Source organism: Thermobia domestica, chromosome 4 (genome assembly GCF_964235325.1).
Source record: "Thermobia domestica chromosome 4, izTheDome1.hap1.1, whole genome shotgun sequence".
In the NCBI taxonomy this organism is placed as follows: Eukaryota; Metazoa; Arthropoda; class Insecta; order Zygentoma; family Lepismatidae; genus Thermobia; species Thermobia domestica.
This window is the reverse complement of record NC_137457.1, coordinates 225,360,276-225,384,025: the sequence shown is the minus strand read 5'-3', so window position 1 is coordinate 225,384,025 and position 23,750 is coordinate 225,360,276. Positions and strand designations below refer to the sequence as shown.

Below are 23,750 nucleotides of genomic sequence, written 5' to 3'. Positions count from 1 at the left end.
CGGCTTGTGTGCGTATGTGGTCTGCTGCTTCATGGTCTAAGTGTTTTATTGCTTGTTCAATACCGCTTACAGTTTCCGTGATGGGAATGTGTTTTGGTGTTGGAGCGAATTTCAGGCCTTTACATAGAAGACTTGTAGCTGCTTCACTTAGTCTATTGATGGAGAGATTCACCACTCCCTTTTCTCTGCTCGGATGAGAGCACGCCATTGGCCAACAAAACAACCAATAGAAACACAGCGATTCTTAAAGACCACAATATAAATTGTACGACCAGCACACTCCAACACATAGCTCTGAAGATGTTGCCGCTGTATGGTAACGAAAGCTCAGCACAACAACACTCACTCCGGCAGCAATCCCGAGAACATTGGATTAATAGTAGACGCCAGCAAAGCTTCAAGATCATATAGATTAATTATTATTTATTGTATCTTTCATGTTTGAATGCCCTTACGATAAATTAATTGGGGTCAAATAGACCCCAAGGACGGGCGTGTGTGTAGATTTGGAGGGCCATAAGAGGGTTAAGTATTTTTATTAATTGTATTACGTATCATTATTGTTATTGCTTTTCTCAAGTAATCTAATATATTTATATAATAATTTCTCCTCAGATCCGTCAGGCAGTGTAACAAATGGAGGTCTCTAAGGGAGATGAGCGTCATCGGTGTTTCAGCTGTCTACGATCGACGGTCTCCGAAGACACGAAGATTTATGTGGGTGATCATAATTTTTATCTGCCTTGGACTTATGATAGGTCAATTGTGTAATCGTGTGTTGTTGTACCTCAGTGTGCCAGTGAATGTGAATGTGCGAGTGGTTCACAATGCCTCTTTAAAATTCCCTGTTGTAACGATGTGTAATAAAAATCATTACAATGTGAGTGTTGTGAAGAAACTTGATCATTTCGATAGAGGGCGAGGCAATACTTCAAACAGCCGTGTCGATCAGTCGAAGCTACTTGGAGGAAGCATAACAGACTCATACCAACTGTGGAATCTCACGAAACACGATATAAACAAAATGGTTAAGGAAGTAAGTTTTTACAATATTTAAATGGTATTTCCCACCTAACATATGTAACAGTGATGACACGAGTTACCTGGTCACGACTTTTGTCCTGGTCCACTCGGGTCTGGATCTTGGTTCTTAGACTTAGCCTAACCTGGTGACCCAGACAGATCCGATACCCTAGAAACTGCTATTAGCTCTATAGCGTTACAGCAGGGTTTTATAGTGGACTTGCCTAAATACAGACGGGGAGAATAGGAGTATGAGACAGATTTGAATCTCCTTCCCCATAGGATACGCTTTCAATGAAATTATAATGATAATAATCCATCAGATAAAATTTTTTGCATAAAGTTTGAAACACTTTACCCCATAGAATACGAACTTTAATCAAAGTTACATATTGAAAACCCACCCTTAGGTAGATACTTTTAAGGTAAGAAAATTTTATTTTTCACCCTTTCTCACTTCTCATGTCGATGGGGGCTGAATGAGGACTTAAGCAGCATTGGAAGTGTCAATATTCATCTTGGCGATTTCAAAACTAAGGATTCGACAATAACGTCGGTTGTTTTCGTTTATTTTTACAGGTCACCCTTTCTGACCCCACACTGGGGGTGCTAGAATGTCTTACATACATACCAGTGGGTCCAAAAACTATGATTCGATATTAATAACTGTGTTTTCTTAAGATTTTGTCTGTGCTCATTCAACCGAGAAATGTCACTCCAAACAATCAGATAAGAAATTTGACGAGTGTCCACTCAGTCATGGACTCAGCGCCTCTCGTTACCTTTCGATCAGCGTTTTTCTTCCAAGATCATTACAAATATTCTCCAAGGAAGTGATTCCTTGTCGCCAGGTGCGTAACTACTATGGCACGAAACACCGCAATGTGGGGGTCCTTCACCCTAGCCTCCTAATAGGTCGAATCAACATGATTTTCGACATTAATCTGTATTAGTCTTCAATGTTCTTCCGTCCTCCTCTATTTTCGGCTATCTTTGGGAGGCTTGACATGTAGATCAAGCACACCGCGAACAAAAAAGAGGGAAAGTTGGACCGGCCTACTTTTATAGGCTATATATTTTCGTAAAACTAACTTGAAAATTACATCATTTTTGGATAGAAAGCAATCGATTAATACTTGTAGGGCATATATGTTTTCTCCAGTTAGTAATGTGAATACCGAAAGTGGTGACAGTGTTGCAGAATCCACCGAGATATACTCATTAGGCCCAAGTCCAAGTACTAGTTCACAGCATGAAGGGACAAAAATAATAAATTCAAATAGCGTGTTAACGGTTCCGTTAAAAGGGAAGGGACTCCAGAAATTTCTCATGATCTCTTAAAGCTGGACAACCCTACTGATAAGGGTTACTTTCAGGGGTATTGATATCAGTGAAAGTTTTAAAAAGTTCATAATTCTAAGAGGTACGTTCAAATCTAGAGGCCTTTTTCCAAAAGATGTACACAGCAGTTTTTCAGAATATTATCATTCAGCACAAAATGTTTTTAAGGCGGGGAGAGCCTGGGTATTCTCTTGCTTGGGGCGCATGAAACGTAGTTACGCCACTGCTTGTCACGCATTAAAAATAACAAGGAATCACTAATTAGTTAATTTTAAAAGTTTGTATTCCCCACTTAAAGTTTATCTATAATTATCCGTTGGAATTAGTGAGTACATAGGTCATCATAGAAAAATCACAATTCTCGTGGCGAGGACAAATGCATCGATAATAATATGAATATTAACCCTACAATAAATAAATAATCACGTTATACATGACAGACCCTTTCTCACTATGAAATTTCACCTCCAGAAGATGGCTTGGAGGTGTAGCTATAGGCCCATAATTTTCGTTGGAATGTATATTTCAAATTATTATTATTCAAATGGAAGTCTAGATAGAACAGATTTAAATGCAATACCTACAATAATGTTATAAAGAGAAAACTTCATTCTTTAATCTAGAGCAGGTTCAATAAGATATTTTCCGATTTATGAAATATTTGGAAAAGGAAATGCTGCATTATTATCTACAAAAATACCAAGGTTCGGATGTGGTTCAGATATAGGTTGAAAATATATCCTAAACATTCTCTTTCAAATCGAAATCTAGAATATGGTTTGTTAAAAACTTTGAAAAAAAATGTGATATCAAATCCAATGCGTTAAGCCAAGTTCTCGTACACTGAACTGAAGTACGTGTATCTATTCACACAAAGCAAGTCAGGCCATTTTGGAATATACAAAAATTCAAAGATAGTAAAATAAAAATTGGGCACACCACTAACATCCACTAGATGATACCTTTAATAAAATTCATCTCAGTGACTCCGAAAGTTAACTATTAAATAATAATATCAATAATTTTTAATTATTTTTACACACTCCTCCTTCCCGCGCCTCCTAGAGACGTTAGAGAGTCTTATACACACTGGGAACTAAATTTGAGCTTAAACAGCATCGGGACTGTAACCAATTAACTTAGCAATCCCGAGACGATTGATTCGACACGTGTCGTAACAAAACTCTTCGGGGCCTCGGTGCAAGAGAATATTTGGGGGCCTCCCACAAGCGAACGAATTTTTCAATATAATAGTAAAAGCAGCGAACAATATTACACACACACACGCACACACACACACACACAAACATACACATACACAGAAATACTTTTCTCCAAAGCAGTGGTTCTCAACCTAATTCCTATCACGACCCCATTTTATCACATCCTCTTGCTAGCGATCCCCTTTTTCTGGTCTGTAATAAGCTTGTGTGGGATTTTTAATATATCTATTGCGGAGATGTTACGATATCCATCTATTTCTGTAATAGTAGAAACCATTTCTTGTATACATCGGATATAGTAACTTCTCTAAGAGCGAATGGAATAAAACAAAATTTGGTCAGTTTACTCATATTGCAAATATCAAATCCGATCCTCTTTCATTAAACCCTTTCTGCATGATTTTTTTTCTTTTAGCGAAAAAAAAAATATAATCGGTATTGGAAATTCTCATATCGGAACTTGAAAAATGAATTAAAACTTGAATTTTAAATTTTTCACCTAATTCCAACGAGAAATAAGTAAGTGCCATATATGACACACTTACAACTCACAAAGAACATGCCAGATGACACCAAAATCTCTTATTCATACACGTCAATATCTCACACAGCAGACAAAACAGTCATTTGGTGCCTTTGATAAATCACAAAAAAGCTTAAGTGAAAAAAGGGAATGTGCCATATATGGCACGTCATGCGGTAAGGGATTAAATTGATTTTTAAACAACTCTGTACTTGTTAAAGATGTTTAGTAGACCTATTTTTGTTGTTCTAAACAATATGTATAAAAATAAAAATATGCCTATCAGAACAAAATTCAAAATAATAATATTTTCTGGTATTAGATTCTAATTACATTTGTCTCTTCCGCTTATCTTCGCGACTTTCATGAAACCCTCTCCAAAGTAATCTTAAATAATAGAATAAGATAGAAAACTTATATTTACATACTACATCATTTCACAATTTACGATAATTTTACAGGGCTTTTAAAAATACACAGTACCACATCAATCGTGCAAAGTAAGTGAAATGTCTTTTTAATATTAGTCAAAATGAAAAAGATATTAATCACATACATTTTTTTAAGAAAAAACAAAAAAAAAACATAAGAAATGATATTTGCACGTTATTTACAGAGAAGAACATCATGATTAAGAAATAAAAAGGAATATCAGGGATGCTGCACAACTGCTGAAACCATTTCAAAATAAACTTATTGTAATGGATTCAAATATTCAAACATGCAAGGCACCTTACAATACAACAAAGATTTAAAGTTGTTCCAGAAAGGTTTTTCTCCTAGCTTTAGCATCAGCAAAATCTGAAACAATCTTGTCTATGTTTAGTCTTGAAGCTTTTTCGTTCTACTCTTAATATAGCAACATTTGTTAACATTTTTTGTAAGGTATTACTTCTCAAGTATTACTTTATGAACTTTAATTTCGAGATCGAGCATTTAGCAGAAGCCACACTTACTGGATTTGTTAGAAAAATTACACACAGGCCCGTATTTAGGTAAGTACTATTCTGTGCTCGAGCACAGGGCAGAATTTAGGGGACGGCAAAATTTCGAATTTTTTTAAATTCCATATTTTATTATTACAATGATAAGAGTAAATATTTTTTAAAAAATCAATCATAATGCAAGTGAAATTATAAAACATAAAAATGACCTAACGGTTGATTAAGAATTAACTGAATACATTTTCTTCAGACAGTAAATTAAAACCTACATGAATAAATTACATGCCAGTGTTAAGAGAATGTGTCCCCAATGAATGAGTGTTTAAGTTCGTTGCCTTGTAATCAAAGGGTGTCGAGTTCTATTCCTGGTGGGGACATAAGTGGTTCGGACCCCAAGTTAACCTGTAGGTCCCTTCCTTAGTACATCATCATCATCCCATAGAAGGCAGCGGTAAACTACCAAGGATTCATCTTTCCCGGGGACTTTTGGGTCAAACACCTACCTTCGGGCAGAACACGACATCATAATCATCATTGAGAGAATTAGGCCATTTAAAATTACGTTGTAACTTTTGTAAGTTGTAATATCTAAACTGCTACTCAACAAAAGCTTCTATGTTTGCAAAATCACGGCTTGTTTCCTTGTTTGAGACATAAGTTTGTGCGAGAAGGGGGGAGGACAAATTATTTAGAGCACATGAGCGCACAATATAAGATACGGGCTTGATTACATATGCGGTAAGCACAACAGGAAAAGGTGTAGAATATCCATCCTCTACTAAGAAAAGCTATTTTCGAAGGTTACGTATTTTATCCCTATCATAATCTTTGAATACCAGTATTTCCCGTGGAAAATCGGAGCTTACATCACTACTGTACTTTGTGGTAAAGTCATATCCAGATTTCTGAAGGTCTTCCTCAGATACAGACAACAATGTTGTTGGGGGTGAGAAAAGAAAAGCTATTGAACACTTCAGTCATTCCGTGGAAACGGGTGCTAAATTGTGACACAATACATCCAGAATAGAATAAAATACAGTGACACGAAATATATCTTCCGATACGAATATCTTCGTACATCTAGTCTACTATCCGTAGCCAGTTCATCAAAATATTTCTTTGCAAACAGTTTGCGTTTCTCCTAAAAATGTCTCTGAAATGCTCAATCCCGGGCACTGGTCTTTTGTGGATTTTACAAGCTCGTCATACTTTCCCCACAGATCTTTCATTTGCTGAAGTGATTTCTTCAGATTTCTCTGCAGAGCAATACCAGAAGATTGCAAACTTTTGGAAGTTACATACATGGACATTAGTATCTTTCTTTAATGTCTCACTGCTCTCAACTCATCTGTCTGTTTGTTTGTTTGTTTTTCTTAACTTGTCAGACAAATTGTGGTAAGGGCTTTTTGAACATCAGCAATTCTGTCTTTAATGCAGCTAAGAGGCTTTGTTTCCTACCTAGTTATACATTGCTTTTTTCAGTTTTCTTCTTTAATTTTGAATCCATTTCATCACCAAGAGCTAAAAGTGACCATCTAGGAGCACTAGAACTAAAAAAGGAAAATATATTGAAGAGCATAAAAAAAAAAAAAAAAGGAAACGTATGTGGAGACTTTTCCAGGATCGGCAATAACAAGATTCAGATTATGCGCACAACAATGAACGTACGGAGCGTTTGGAGTTGCATTACTAATTTTTGCTTATAAACCACCACAAACTCCGCTCATTACGGATGCTCCATCAAATCTCTGCCCTTTGCACCGTTGTATGTCGATTTGGTCGCTGAGTAAAATTTCACGAACGAGATGTTCATAGCTCTCCACATAGGAAACAAATAACAGAATATGAGTATTCAGTAATAAACAGGTTAGCATCGGCTACTGGGTTTGGGGGCTCCCAAAACAGAAAAGAATGTTACCAAAATTGCTAGTAATCTAGAATTTCACAATGATTATTTCTCACACATAAGAAACAAATAACAGAATATAAGTACTTATTTAATACTGACAAGGAGACTTACGGAAGTGTAACTCACCGATTTGAATGAAACTTTGCACATTTGTAGAACATCGAAAAATAATCGACAGTATTTTCTTGTTTCGGCAATGGTGAAGATTTAGGAGTGGAAACCGCCCTTTGAACGTTAGGGGTGGTCTCTAAGCATAGACAGAAAACAACCATTTAATTTAGAAGCAAACATACTGCCAGGAGGGCTTCAGGACAGCTGATTCAGAATCTGACGTCAAAATTACAAAATTCAAAATGGCGAGTTCAATATAGTGATTACAATTTCAAAATGTCTTCTGGTTTGAAATTCTCTGCAGTTGGCCAAGAACAATTATAGTTGGCAGAGATTACTGCGAGGAGGTTGCAGACCAATTTGAAACCCCTTTCTGTACTCATTTAAATGGGATGCTTGATTAAAGTGAGTCTCTGCACCTCTCAGTATAGCGTTTACAGAGACAGAAACAGTAGACAGTGAGGCACAGTCAATAAATCTATGACTCACAGCTACAGCATACAGCCTTTAAATTCTGAAAATGGTGTTCTGTTATCATCGTTGTTAATTATTTTGCAGGAGAGGAATGAAACATTTAGCCCTATAGTCCAAAACAACATCTTTAAATCTGAAAATGCCCTTGTTAAAGCATCAAATTCGGGAAAATTAACATCAATTCTTTTCAGATCATGGTTTCAAGCAGTGATGTGCCGTAAACTACAATTTTACGTCTACGCGATTGTCTACTGTAATCTATACGTAACCTACATTACACCTTTTCCCGTGTAGACTATGTAGACAACCACTATCAAATGTAAGGAAGAATTTCGTTGCTCGTTTGTTCATATTTCCTCATTCAGTTGTTTTGCTTTGGTGCAGCGAAAGATTAGGGAAACGACTCACATATAAAAAGTAGAGGGAATTATCTAATCTGTATGTTTACTCTGCTCTGCACATACCACTTCCTTAGATTTTCCACTTCGAGCATTGCTTTTATAATGAAATTTACAAAATTAATTCTCACCTGTGGGCTTTCAGTCTTGAATCTGCTGTATTTGCCAATTTTTCCTTGCATATTTTACAAAATGTATAATATTTTTCATTTTCTTTCATCAAGACGAAACTAAGTATTCGAAAGTTACTATTCGCTGGTCTAGGCATTTTATTTTGTACGCAATTTCGCAAGGTAACGACAAAAGAAAGCTCCTTTATTGTCCACGACGCCATATTAAATTACGTGTTGTTGACATATTCTACATAGTCTACGTTGTTTACATTGTCTACGCATAGTTGACACGTAAACGTAAACGTAAACTATCGTTTTTTACGCGTAGACGGACATCTCTGGTTTCAAGAAGTTTTTCTCCCAGCGTCTAATGAAAAGTCTATTTTGTTATTAGATTCATGGAGTCTTTTCAACTAACTATCACAATTAACTTTTCAACCCATTTTACGAACAAAATAGTACCTGAAAATAGAAATCATTCGGCACCAACAACTGGTAGGATTCAGCCGCCTCTTGACGTGTTCGTCTTTAGGCCGTGGAAAAACTTCATGAGACATTGTACTGATATTCTCTTCTACAACTTTTCATAAATTTACATCTCCGTAATAATAGGCTATAATTTAGATTAAAATTACTGATTCATAATCAGTTTTCTTCTCTCAGATTTGCAAATCTTATTAGATATGCGTGATACAAAAAGTTATTTGGAAGAAGATTGTGCTGCATTTTGCGATTTGTCACCGTTATTGCTGTAATAAGGTGAGCTTGGTGTAAACAATGTTTATGCATCACACTTTTTTTTTTAACGAAACCATTATTGTGAAGCGTTTTCTCAATAAATTCATAATTATAACTATTGAGGATATGTGAAGTTCTGACATAGTGAGAGGCGAGCGGACTCACTATACGTAATCACCTCGAATAGGGAGAGGTGCAAAGACTCACTTTAATCGAGCATTCCGTTAAAATAAAGGGGTTTCAAATCAATAGAAAGGGATTTCAAATCGGTCTGCAACCTTTTCGTAGTAACCCCTGCCAACTATAATTGTTCTGGTCTAAGTGCAGAGAATTCCAAACCAGAAGACATTTTGTAATTTTAATCAATATATTGGATTCGCCATTTTGAATTTCGTAATTTTGACGGCAGAATCTGAATCAGCTGTCCTAAAACCCCGCTGGCAGCGTTTTCTCAATAAATTCATAATTATAACAATTGCGGATATGTGAAGTACTGACATAGTGAGAGGCGAGGGGACTCATTATACATAAGCACCCCGAATAGGGAGAAGTACAGAGACCTCTGGCAGTATGTTTTCTTCTATATTAAATGATTGTTTTCTGTCTATGCTTAAAGAACACCCCTAACGTTCAAAGGGTGGTTTCCCCCTTAAATCTTCACCATTGCCGAAAAAAAATATGTGCCGATTATTTTTCGATGTTCTACAAGTATGCAAAATTTCATTCAAATCGGTGAGTGACACTTCCGTAAGTCTCCTTGTGAGTAATAAACGGGTTCAGTGGGTCCCTAGCTTTGGGGGCCCAAAAACAGAAAACATGTTACGAAAATACTATTAATCTAAAATTTCACAATGATTACTTCTTTCATATAAGAAAAAAATAACATAATATAAATATTCAGTACCGAGTAATAGACGAGTTTAGCGAGGACCCCTGGGCTTGGGTACTCGAAAAACGAAAAAACAAAAATTACGAAAGTTGTATGTAATCTAGAATTTCACCACAGTGATTATTTCTTACACATAAGAAATGGTCCAATATGTTTGGGGGACTCCAAAACAAAAAAATATGTTACTAAAATTGTTGCGTTGGCAATTTTAACACTGACAATGATTTTTTTTTCCAAAAAGATGAAGTAGAGTAATAACAATATAAAAAGTGAATGACAATATAAGTATTCAGCACTGAATAATAAAAGGGTTCAGCGAGGACTCTAGTCTTGGGGGCCCCAAAAACAGGAAAAAATATTACTAAAATTGCCGGCAATTTTAAAATTGACAATTATTTTCTCTCGCACATAAGAAAGGAGTAATAAAATATAAGTATTCAGTAGCCTACTGAGTAATTAACGGGTTCGACGGGGCCCTTAGGCTTGGGGCCCCGGTGCGTTGCACCGCTTGCACCGCCCTTTGTTACGGCATTGTTCGACACTAATATCGGTCGTTTTTTAATTATTTTGCATTTCACCCCTCCCCTTCTCCAGGTGTGCTGAGAAGGCTGAACTTGGACTTTAGCGGCATTGGGGGAGTCATGATTCACTGGAAAATATTTCTAAATTTCATTTGTCAAAAAATACACACTTCTTAAATTGACCACGAAAAATGGCAAAAATAGGCCCTGTACAAAACTTTCTGGGGGGCAAAGTGGAGCCAAAAATACACAATGTAAGACCTGTATTATCTTGTTATACGTATATCTGCAGAATGATGTACTTGTATATATTTTTAATTTATTGCATATTTTACCCTCAGGATAAAAGTGAAAACTTTTTTCCATTTTGTTCAAGTTTACTCCATGGGTTCAGCATTGCCCCGCTTCACGGTATTATTGTTATAAGTCATCCTTTCTACTCTCCCTGGGAGTGCTAGGAGGTATTACCCAAGTGGGAGCTACACTTGGATTTAAGGAGCACGGAAACTGTCACAAATCAACTCAGGGAGCTCGAAAACTATGGATTTCACACTAATCTAGATTGTTTTCGATTATTTTTACATGTCACCGTTCCACCCCTCCATTGCAAGATGCTAATGGGGACCACTTGGACTTATACTGTCACTGATCTAAGTGACCCCGAAAACTATAATATTTGACAATGTAGATAACTTTCGATTTTTTTTTGTATGTCATCCCATCCACGCGCCCTAGGTGTGCCAGGGGTCTTACCTACACAGTACTAGTTTTTCAGGTTGCAAGTAATATATATGCCAAATTTCGGTTAAAGTTGCTTCATATGCGAGAATATATATATGCAAGCACATCCATCCACTCCTTTATATATATATATATATATATATATATATATATATTGGGTGTTTCAAAACAACACCGACAACGCTTGGGAGGTGATTCCTCACACCAAGATAAGATAAAAAGTATAGACCAACCTGGGTACACAAATGCTTCCTTTTGAAGTTATAGGCTGCCCAAAATATGAAAAAACGAATTTTAAAGGTCCATAGCTCCAAAACTATGGGATCTACCGTAGTCGGTTCAAGACATCACTTACGAACTAATACGTGCACTATCCAAAAATACATGTTTCAGAATCCTAAGATACTCACACAACAATTGTTATAGAGAGAGTTCGGCTACAGTATATGCATAAATTGAATTACTCACCAACTATCTCTAAAAAAAATTCTTGTGGAAGTACCGCAAGATTTTGAAACATGAGTATTTGGATAGGGCACGTACTAGTTTCTAAGTAAAGTCTTGACCCGACTACGGTAGGTCCAATAGTGTTGGAGTTTCATTTTTTCATGTTTTCGACAGCCTATAACTCCCAAAGGAAACATTCGTGCACCCAGGTTGGTTTATACTTTTTGTTTTATCTTGGTTGTATTATCAGGAATCACCTCCCAAACGTTAGAGGGGGGGGGGTGATATATATAGTCAAGTCCTCAAAATCGGATCACTTTGAAGAGGAAAAGCTGCAGCACAGAAGGAAATAATACAAATAAGCAAATTTCACACTCATACGATAGAAAGGTTCATTATTTATTGAAAACAGAAGTTTTGTTCATTTCTAATTAAACATAGATGTATAATAAATAAAACATAGAATATCTACGAAAACAAGATATTAAGCAATGTGTCGTCTAAAGTGGATCGTATGTCCTGCTAAGTGGACCATAACCTATTTCTAATAGCACAAAAATAAAAAAGAATCTAAATAAGTAATAATTGAAAGCAAGGTGTAATAAGTAGCTCAATCTATAATGACATCATTTCCTAGAATCTACAATCATTTCTTCTTACGTTTTTCTGAGATAAAGCATTTTCCGGAAAGGAATGTCTTTTTTCCTCTGTCACCAACATACACTATGTGATCAAAAGTATCTGGACACCCCCAAAACATACGTTTTTCATATTAGGTGCATTGTGCTGCCACCACCTACTGTCAGGTACCGGTACTCATTATCAGCGATCTCAGTAGTCATTATACATCGCGAGAAAGCAGAATGGGGCGCTCCGCGGAACTCACGGACTTCGAACGTGGTCAGGTGATTGGATGTCACTTGTGTCAGTCTGTACGCGAGATTTCCACACTCCTAAACATCCCTAGGTCCACTGTGTCTGATGTGATAGTGAAGTGGAAACGTGAAGGGACACGTACAGCACAAAAGCGTACAGGCCGACCTCGTATGTTGACTGACAGAGACCACCAACAGTTGAAGAGGGTGGTAAAGTGTAATAGGCGGACATCTATCCAGACCATCACACAGGAATTTCAAACTGCATTAGGATCCACTCCAAGTACTATGACAGTTAGGCGTGAGGTGAGAAAACTTGGATTTCATGGTCGAGCGGCTGCTCATAAGCCACATATCACGCAGGTAAATGCCAAACGACGCCTCGCTTGGTGTAAGGAGCGTAAACATTGGACGATTGAACAGTGGAAAAACGTTGTGTGGAATGACGAATCACGGTACACAATGTGGCGATCCGATGGCAGGGTGTGGGTATGGCGAATGCCCGGTGAATGTAATCTGTTAGCGTATGTAGTGCCAACAGTAAAATTCGGAGGTGGTGGTGTTATGGTGTGGTAGTGTTTTTCTTGGAGGGGGCTTGCACTCCTTGTTGTTTTGCGTGGCACTCTCACAGCGCAGTCCTACATTGATATTTTAAGCACCTTCTTGCTTCCCACTGTTGAAGAACAATTCGGGGATGGCGATTGCATGTTTCAACACGATCGAGCGCCTGTTCATATTGCACGGCCTGTGACGGAGTGGTTACACTACCATAACATTCCTGTAATTGACTGGCCTGCACACAGTCTTGACTTGAATCCTATAGAACACATTTGGGATGTTTTGGAGCGCCGACTTCGTGCCAGGCCTCACCGACCTACATCGATACCTATCCTCAGTTCATCACTCCGTGAAGAATGGGCTGCCATTCCCCAAGAAACCTTCCAGCACCTGATTGAAAGTATGCCTGCGAGAGTGGAAGCTGTCATCAAGGCAGGGTGGGCCAACACCATATTGAATTCCAGCAGTACCGATGGAGGACGCCACGAACTTGTAAGTCATTTTCAGCCAGGTGTGCGGATACTTTTGATCACATAGTGTAGTCATCATGGAACCATGTATTACACAAGCGGCATTGAATCATTTATTCTTAAACTTTTCTGAAGCAAAGCACTTTCCACAAAGGAATGTTTTTTTCCTCGGGCACCAACACAATCTTCCTGGGGCACCATGAACTTATGACCATGGATCTTTCTGGCCCATACCCAGAACTATCAGTGAGAGAAGGGGGAATATGAAATTAAATACCTTATCCATTTGTTATCTAACATGTAGTGCAAAAATGTTTTTATGTGTAGAAAAATTGATCCATATTTTATTAGGAAGGGAAGGACGTTTTTTAATTCTAAAACACTAAGTTGTGACGTATTTTATTACAAATTCATACAACCGATCAAAATTGTAACAAATAAATTATATTTTTAAAATGAAAATATTTGTGTTTCACAAGAGAAACAAGTGCTTTCTACTGATCCACTTTATGGAATCTTTCTATCAATGATCCTGTTTACAAGACAATTCAAGCTCCGGTTTACAAGACGTAACTTTTCACATAACATTCAGCTATGAGCAGCTAACGAGAAAGACGAGGCGTCACTGAATTTCATCAATTGTTGCACAATGGTTATCTTAATGAACAACCAAATTATGGTTCAATTTGAGTAAAAGATATTTACAGCAGAACCTTGTTTTTCTTCTAGTATTTTTTCGAAAGAAACTTTTGTTCTAACAATGTGCGCCGAAACTTTGTTTCCGATTCTTTATACGACAGACGCCACCATACACACACTTCCAACGGAGGTATTTACTCAAATGGCCTTCAACGCTTCGATAAGGCTATAATAGACACGGGAACCCAGGAGTGCCAACTATTGGCTACATATCTGGCTTTTCTTTCCTTGATCCTCTTTATAAGCCGATCCGGTTTTGAGGACTTGACTCTGTACGTGTTTGATTCCAGGTATGCAATGTTTTTAATCAAGGTACCAAGAATTGACATTTCAAACACAATTATGTGTTTCTTCATTTTCCCCTGCTGAGAAATAATGCAGTACATTTGAACACAGACTATACAAGTACAAGAAGATTCAACAACACATCGTTTGGCCTCACAAGGAAAGAGAGGGAGATTATATATCGAAATGGAAGATGGTTTATATACCAATCAAAAGCACTAATGATGCCTATTACGAAACTGTAATAAAAATTTTACGAATGCATATACTGTGCGAGTTATATGAATATACAGGGTGTCCAGAAAATCCGTTTCCACCCCTGGAAATCGCAAACGATGGGATAGATGCCAAAACAGGAAAACACGTGTTTGATCATTTTAAAAGTACAACATATCAAAGCAAAAAGTGTTGTCCCAGGGCCACCTGTACGGTCCCAGGCGGGGTCCAACTCAAAAATTGCAAAATGTAACCGGATTAAGTAGCATATCGTTGGAGAGCTGTTGAGAAATGAAAGAAGACGGAACAAGTCTCGACTCTCTAAAATTACCCTGTGTAAAATGACGGTCGGTCAAAGTGTACACTCATGTCCAAAATTATTGTCACATGTCTAGAACTGTCTTCTTGTAAGAATATAATTTGACAATGATTTTGCAGGGTACTTTTAATACTGATACTGTGTGTATAATCGGGAAATGTACATTTGTGGTAAATTTCACAGGAAAAGAATTATAAATACGTAAATTAGAATGAGTAAAACAAAATGTTGCTAAATGGACAAGAAAGTTTTATTTTCGTTTTGTTGTTCTTATTTACTGATCTTTTCGCATGAGCTTTGCCACATACATGTCTTTGCCGATTATACACATACTAACATTATACGAAATACCGGGCGAATTCGTTATCAAATTATATTGCTACAACAACATATTTATAGACATGCGACAATAATTTTGGACATGAGTGTACATCTTCATTTTGATTCTCTGAGGGCATTCACTTTCCATTTTGCAATCGGCACTTGTTTTCATTGTGAGACATTCGCACGTATTCACTGTTCCTGCTGCAAGAATTTTTTTGTTTGAATCACTTTATAATTTATAATCCAGACAACAAGCATAAGTATCACTATATTGTACAGTCATAAGCAGTGGCGTATTTAGGGGGGCTTCCGGGCTTAAGACCCCCCCGAAATCTTAATTACTATAGTAAATTATATGAAATACCTTGCTGAATTTTCACATTTTCAGGCAAAGCCCCCCCCCCCCGAAAGCTAGCAAAGCCCTCCCCGAAACAAAATCGTAAATACGCCACTGGTCATAAGCATAAATAGGTAGAGTTAAGAGTCTCTATTTCTTATGGCTCCAACCTCTACTTATTTATGTTCGTACTTTTACATTATATGTTACTAGTTAGTTCTATACTCAAAGATGTCAAATGTTATGTCTTTTCTTTTCTTTTCTTTATTTCTTAATTTGCTTTTATTTTATTATATAGTTTTTTATTTATTTAGACATTACTGGGCCCAAAGAGCAGAATCTCAAAGTATGGGCATTTCCTTTCTTTCCGTTGAGTACAATAATTAAAGTGAAAATGAACTGAAACCCGGCTACAGAAAGAAGAACTAAAACTCAAGATGTTGGCACAGTGTTATTGTAGAGCGTCCAGACTTAATCCATCTGCTTTCATTTAACAACAGCTTTCCAACGATATGCTACTTGACCTCCCTTGCCATTTGAAAATTTTGAGTAGGACCCCGTCTGGGACCTTGTGGAGGATCCTGGGACAAATATTTTTACTTTCAATCTTGTACTTTTGAAAATATGACAAAAATGTTTTCCTGTTTTGACATCTGTCTCACTGTTTCAGATTTTTTGAGGGTGGCCATACACTTTACAATGACGTTTTTGCTGACATATTGAACGAAGGCTGTGTTTTCCTGTTTTGATATCTGTCTCATCGTTTGCGATTTCCAGGGGTGGAAACGGATTTTCTGGACACCCTCTATATTTATATAACTCGCACAGTATATGCATTCGGAAAATTTTTATTACAGTTTCGTAATAGGCATCATTAGTGCTTTTGATTGGTTTATAAACCATCTTCCATTTCGATATACAGTATAATCTCCCTTACTTTCCTTGTCAGCAGCATCTCTTTTTATTCCACATGATAAGTTCCATTCAACTTTGATGACCCCTCACACGAAAAATTTGTAGGTTTTCTTTTCTGTGATTCTAATGCGTTTATATTTTGATAGCCTTTTAAAGTTATCTTCATTGTAATGCTTTGACACACACATAAACTCACAACCTGAAGGAAAAAAAATATAGATTTAATGAGGAGAGAGAGAGAGAGTAAGATAGTGGAGATAATCGTAGAATTAAATTAGCAGCCTAAATTTGAGTAAAAGATACTTACAGCAGAACCTTGTTTTTCTTCTAGTGTCATTCCGTATGAATGACGTTTCGCCGTCTCCGAATCACGGGTCTCCCTGGATCATTTGGTATAAATCAAAAAATGAAATGAAAATTTTGAGTTTTACGTCCCACGGTTATGCCGGTTAGGCTAAAGGAGACGGTGATTATGAGAAATGAATGAAATGGTGGAATGAAGAAAGTGGGAAAACCCCGAGAAAACCCACGCACACGGTGTTCGTCCACCACAAAGTTCAATTGGCGGGAGCAGGGTTTGAACCCGGGACCCCATGCACCAGAGGTGAACGCTCTACTACTGAGCCACCGCGGCCCCCTGGTATAAATTAAGGTTACGGGTTACGACGTTCATGATCTGTTCCATCTCTGATATTACACTGATATGCAAAACTTAAGGATGAAAATAAATTTCGCATGGTGTGTCATTCCCAAGTGATATAGATTGGTGAAACTTGAATCACATATGGAAAGTAAAGCTGCAGTATGATACACTTGTATATTATAATCTAAAATTATCTAAACTAAGTAAGTTATTATTACAAATATTTTTAGATTCCGCAGGCAAAACCAATGTTTTAAGCATTAATAGATAACTGAAGTTCTCAGTACTGGATTGATATCTTTATTTTGCATCTTTAACGGTAAAGGTAAGAACTACTGTATTCTACAACTTGGATTACAGAATATTGATTGAAGTTTGGAAAGTAAATAATAACCGTAAAAAAAAAGCTCTTTAAGGTTATTCTTAACGTCCAAATTTGGGATGGCCAAAATTTTCCGGAATCCGGATTCCGGAAATTTTATTTTCCGGAATCGGAAAATTTACTTTCCGGAATTCGGAAAAAAATCAGGATTTCGGAAAAATTCCGGAATTCGGAAAAATTCCGGAATTCAGAAAAATTCCGGAATTCGGAAAAAAAATCCGGATTTCGGAAAATTCCGGAATTCAGAAAAAATCCGGAATTCGGAAAAATTCTGGATTTCGGAAAAATTCCGGAATTCAGAAAAAATCCCGAATTCGAAAAAATTCCGGATTTCGGAAAAATTCCGGAATTCAAATAAATTCCGACATTCGGAAAAAATCCGGAATTTAGAAAAAATTCGGAATTTTTCCGATTTTACTTTCCGGATCCCGGAAAGTAAAAATTCTGGAATTGGCCATCCCTAGCTAGTAGCTGTTAAAAGAGAAACAGAATAATGAATATATATATACTGTATTAGTTTCTTGTAGTTGGATATGTCTTTATCACTTACGTAGACAATTGCTACTGCAGTTATTTACTGCTTTATGAGGAAGGTCTTATTTTCACACACAAAAAAGTCGCCGGTATGTCTCAAACATTATCGCGTTCCCACCTGCAGCTGCTCCAAAGCACTGCAAACTACTTTTTAACCAGGCGAAAGGCAGTGAAGGAAAAGAAATCTCAACAAATATTCTAATAACATTCGCTTATTGTCAACATACCTACAGTGAGCGCAGAAAGTGTTCGTACACCGTGCATACTTTATATTGAAAACAACTAGCATGAGAACGGGAGGTGGAAAATATATATATAACCAGAATTAAGACTACACATTCATACATTTTATTTCTATATACAAGAGAAAGGCCAAACAAAGACAATCACTGTTTTGTTCAGAAGAAAAGAGAGAATTCCTTTTTTGTAAACGCAAAAAGTCACCGTACACTTATGATTGAATTAATGCTTATAAAGTATATTACGTTATTTAGTATTTTGTGGGATTACCCTGTGCGTTAATGATTGTCTGTAGTCTTCGTTGCATTGATTTCACCTGTAGTAGTTCGTAGTTCTGTAGCTTCGGGACTGATTATGTCCCATTCTTCTTGAATTAGTTTTTCTCAGGCCTTCTTTAGTAGAGAAGCTGTGCCTTCTGATTCTTGTCTCCAGAACAGACCATAGATGTTCTATGGGGTTCATGTCTGGGGATTGGGGAGGTGTGCGAAGTTGTTTCAAGGTATTATAGAGTAGCCACAATCGAGTATTTTCCGCTGTATGTTTGGAGTTGTTGCCTTGCTGAACAATAAATTGCTTTCTGCGCACTAGTATGGAGATTTTCCTTTAATATATTAATATACACTTTGTGGATCATCACTCCATCGATAAAGTGGAGACGACTCACTCCTGAGGCACTCATACAACCCCAGACGAGCACGGACCCCCCTCCGTGTCTTACTTTAGGGACGAGATTTTGAGGATTCATCTCTGTCTTCACCTTGCGTCATACCATACGCCTCCCATTGAATTCGATAAGATTAAATTTACTTTCGTCCGAAAATATGACCCTATTCCAGAAAGAAGCCTGATCCCTTATCTTTATACTCTTTTTCAAACTTTAGTATCTTTATACGATTTGTCTTGTTCACCCAGAACATTTTCCTGGCTATCCGACCATGATACCCTGCAAATATTCCGCACTGTACTGGCTGATACGTTAACACCGCGTGTTTCCAGTTCCGTTGCCAATTGCACAGCACTACTTTTCGGAACCTTTTTTCTTTCCCTAATAATGTAACGTTTATCTTGTTCACTCAACACTCTTGGTCTTCCAGTTTTTTTTTTTTTTTCACACAGTGATAGAAATATTATACATCGCAATTATTGTTTGTACTGTTGAACGAGGCCTGTCTGCAAGGTTTGCTATCTTTCTCAAAGACTTACCTTTCTTATGCAATTTAATAATTACTTTTCTTGTCTCCTCATTTGTTTCTGTTCGGTTGCTTCCCATTTTGACAGCCCACCGTGCAGTTTTTTCACTCCTATTCACAACTAGGGCTAAACTCATTCTGTTATTCGTCATGCTATACAGAGGTGTATACTCAGGTGAATACTAGTGAACCCCAGTTGTGGTATCTTTGTTTCGTATTCGTACTTCAGGTGTACGATCTCTTTTTGCGTCTACTCTATACACTTTCTACGGAATTTATTTACTTTCTGACCATTAAACTTGTCTTTGTGGTTCTTTATTGATAATATTCCTAAAGCTTAGTTTTCATTATTCATATTGTGTGTGTTATTACACTTCTTAAATTTTCTGTTTCTTTTTCGCAGGCATTCTCGTTTCAATAGATATAGGTGTACGAACACTTTCTGCGCTCACTGTATGTACAGTAAAAACAAATTTATAATTTTTGACTTTACGAAGTATACAATGTAATTGTTCAATAATTAACATAAGCAGGCATTCATTAATTTATATTAATATAATAATTAATAAAACTAATAAGCGGGTGATTGATGACTCAGTGGTAGAGTTTTCATCTATGGTATTCTAACCCAGGACATGTGGGTTTTCGATGGCTAATTTTGTGTTCGAAAATTTTTCCGGTGGTAGGCCTACTCTTGGTTCCCTTTCTTATATTTGTTCCATCATCACTCATTAACGAATTTAGTTTATCAAAACTCTATAGCCATATATTCATTCTGTCCGTCAGTGAAACAAACAGTCTCAAGAACTATCTGATGGATTACCATCAATTTTGGCCACGATGTACAGAGTCAATAGTTAAGAATCGAGTTCCCTGATGAATGTAATATTCAAACCGGAAGCGGTACAAATCAACCATTTCCGGTTTTAACGTTAATCATTATATAGTAAATATGGTAATAGATAGCGAGAAGCGGTTTCCAGTAATCGACATATATAACATTCATGTAGATAGAATGTTACCCAATTTGTGCATCTGCTGAAAATAATGAGCTTAGGTATTTAGAGAGCATTTTCCGCTTTAGAAAATGTGTGCTTGGTAAAGAATGTAGAGAATTAGCTGAGTCAGGCACGTAGCTAGAATATGGTAATAGGAATGGGGGGTCAGTCACGAAATACTGTGGTTATTTACCAGGGGCTCAATCATTCTAAACTATTTTATTGGCAACATATATTGGTTCGTTTAGCCAAGATTTCTAATGGGGGATGATATGAAATATTGTGGTTACACACCAGAGGCTCGATCAATCTAAATATTTTACTGACAACATACCCATATTGATTGGTTAGGACAATAAAATGAGGATATATTAGTAAGTATTTTAATAAGAAGCTATGAAGAAATCTCGAGTAAAAAAAATATAAAAAAGTATTGAAAAAGATGTAGTCTTCCGAGGTCATTCGAACGGTGTCGAGAATTTTGAGTCTGGGAAATTTGCGCCCTACCTCAAGAACAGGGAAAATTGCGCCTGCGATGTACCTCCACCGGGAAGTTTGAGCCCTGCGAAATAAAAGAACCTACTGGAGCTTACGCATTTGCTCGGAGGAGCTGCCATTACAACATAAACAATCCTCCCCCCACAACCATGCCATTTGTGATTTATTTTCATTGTGGCTATATAAGGGGAGAATGAACAAACTCCATAGCTCTGGATAAGTAGCTTAACAAATAAAACACAGTTCTGACCAGAGCAGAATGAAATATATTAAAAACTATACTTACAAGTATAGTTTTTAATATATTTCATTCTGCTCTGGTCAGAACTGTGTTTTATTTGTTAAGGGGAGAATAAACTTCAATATAAGCCAAAAGAACACAACGGATCAACGCAATCACTGCTTCTTCCAGAGATGATTTTGGGGGAACACTGGCCTCCCCAGAGCTCTCAGACTGCCCCCTCGGAGGAGACCAAAATAATACGTCTATAATATAATAATACTAAGTGTGTAATATAATAATAATATAATAATAGTGACCCCCTCCGGAATACTAAGTGTGCCCCCGGAACATTTTTTCTGAAAGAACGACTGAACGCAATTGTGTGTTTGAAGTGTAATTCCAGCAAGTAAACACACTGTACATAGTTTTCTTGATAATATTACTGAACTGATTTTACATTCACTTTACATTTTCTTTTCTATATCTTGTGTCCTAAAAAGACAAACAACTCGCAAGGATTGTGAACAGAGATATCTGGGTAGAGCCAAACAGCCTTTTGTAGATTAAATTATACTCTTTGATTATATTAATAAATAATTATATATCAGTTATTTATACGAGGGTCATTCGGAAAATAAAGAACGTTTTGCGCTAGCGCGTGCTCGTGTTCCCCCATCCCCGCTGCCACTGGGTTATTGACCTGGGCATGCTTTAGCCTCAGTCTGGCACCAGCTGCGATCCGCTACGGTCCGTTATTGCTTCGCTGTGCGACTGTAAAATGTGCGATACAATTACTGATCCCGCCAAGTGTGAGGTTCGTAGTGTGATAAGATTTTTGAATGCAAGAAAAGTGCGCCCGATAGAAATTTATAAACAAATCACTGAGGTGTATGGAAATGTAATGAATGAAGCATCAGTTCGTAAGTGGTGCATTATGTTTAATGACGGACGGACGAATGTGCACGATGAGGAACGCTCGGGCTGGCCTTCTGTTGTGACTGACGAACTCAAAGGAAGAATTGAGCGGAAAATTCAAGAGGATAGGCGATTCACTATTGATGGGCTGCACGATGATGATGAACTTAAGGAAGCTGTTAGTGATTGGTTCAACAGTTTGGCGGCAACTGTGTATGCCGGAGGCATTGAAAAACTTGTACCACGGTATGACAAGTGTTTAAATTTACACGGCGGCTATGTCGAAAAGTAACTTAAGTATCACATAGTATGTAACACAAATTTCGCCTTTGTATATCAGTTATTAAAGTGTTTATACAAAAACGTTCTTTACTTTCCGAATGACCCTCGTACTTTTATTGTAAATTTTGTAGTATAATGAAAAATTGTATTTGTATGGATTGCCCTTTAGTGAACTAAAATTGATTTTTTTTCATTTGTTCGGAATATTATAACGGATGGAGTAACTCACTGAGACGATGAGAGGCAAGCCTAGTTCAAGTGTGAGTGGAAGTTACTTTACACAATACAAAAATAAGTTGAATTGTAGGGCGCTAACATCCCAGTGCAAATGTATAGCCGGCGCATTTTCCCCTCTTTTTGCGGTAGGGCGCAAACATCCCAGTGCAAATATATTGCGTGCGCATTTTTTACCTATTTTTGTGGTAGGGCGCAAATTTCCCGGGCGCAAAATTTTCGCATTCAAGGAAAATATAATGTCCGTGAAGTTGACAAGCCACTTATGTCAGACTCCAATTTCGACTTTAAACGTCGCTAGTGCTATGTTAGTGTTCGATAGTGACGCAAATCGTTAGTACTCCATATATAACGTGTGCTTTTTAAATAATGGATATAAGTCTTCTAACTGCATGCCAACACGCCCACTTCTAAGAATCATCTCAAAAATGAGGTTAACCGTTAGAGCGAGTAAATGCTCATTAGTGCCATTAACATTAGCGTTAATGCCTCCATCGTACGGCCCTTTGAGTAATAATAACACAACGCCCTTTGCTAGAGTCTCAATGCGTCCCTATATTCTCCCGAACATTCTGACATGCCCAAGTTAGTTACTTTTTTTTTTTGCAACTATTGTTTATCTGTTATTGTTTATTGTTTATTGCTAGTCTGCAGAGTAGTCCTTACATTAATATGCCATTGTCCTTGATAATCATTGCGTATTTACAAGCAGTTTGTTATTACTGTTAGAAGATATCAAAAAACAACAGCTAAAATCTACTACTTAACGGTTCATATTTTTCTTTTACAGTACATAAACGATTAATAATAATAATAATAATAATAATAATAATAATAATAATAATAATAATAATAATAATAATAATAATAATAATAATAATAATAATAATAATAATAAGACTATTCCAGCATAAAAGTTATCAATTGCATCACACTGGCAACAAGCGACGCATATTTTAACTTCATAAAAATTCGTTTATCACGATATTCTGGAAAACTACGTATGATAACATCTTCATTATGTCAAGTTGTTTATCTCAGTGTGATATATATATTAGAAGTACATCGTACTTTTGAACTACATCTCATTAACCATGGGAAGATTGAGTAGTGTATACTTTGGGATGTAAGTTTCAGCTTAACTTGCATCATACATTCTTAGGATTACAAAAAGGAAATTTGTTCGTTTGCATTTGAACAAAATTCTTAGGATTACAA

At 36.9% G+C, this 23,750-nt stretch overlaps 1 protein-coding gene across 1 annotated transcript in view; it reads left to right on the top strand.

Annotated features, from left to right (window-relative positions):
- The window catches only part of LOC145683877 (acid-sensing ion channel 1-like), a 97,543-nt gene that overhangs the window by 16,081 nt on the left and 57,712 nt on the right, over positions 1-23,750 (top strand). Inside the window, exon 2 of the mRNA XM_081755508.1 lies at positions 616-1,036. Coding sequence (XP_081611634.1) covers positions 616-1,036 — 421 coding nt within the window. The remainder of the gene's footprint in view (positions 1-615; positions 1,037-23,750) is intronic.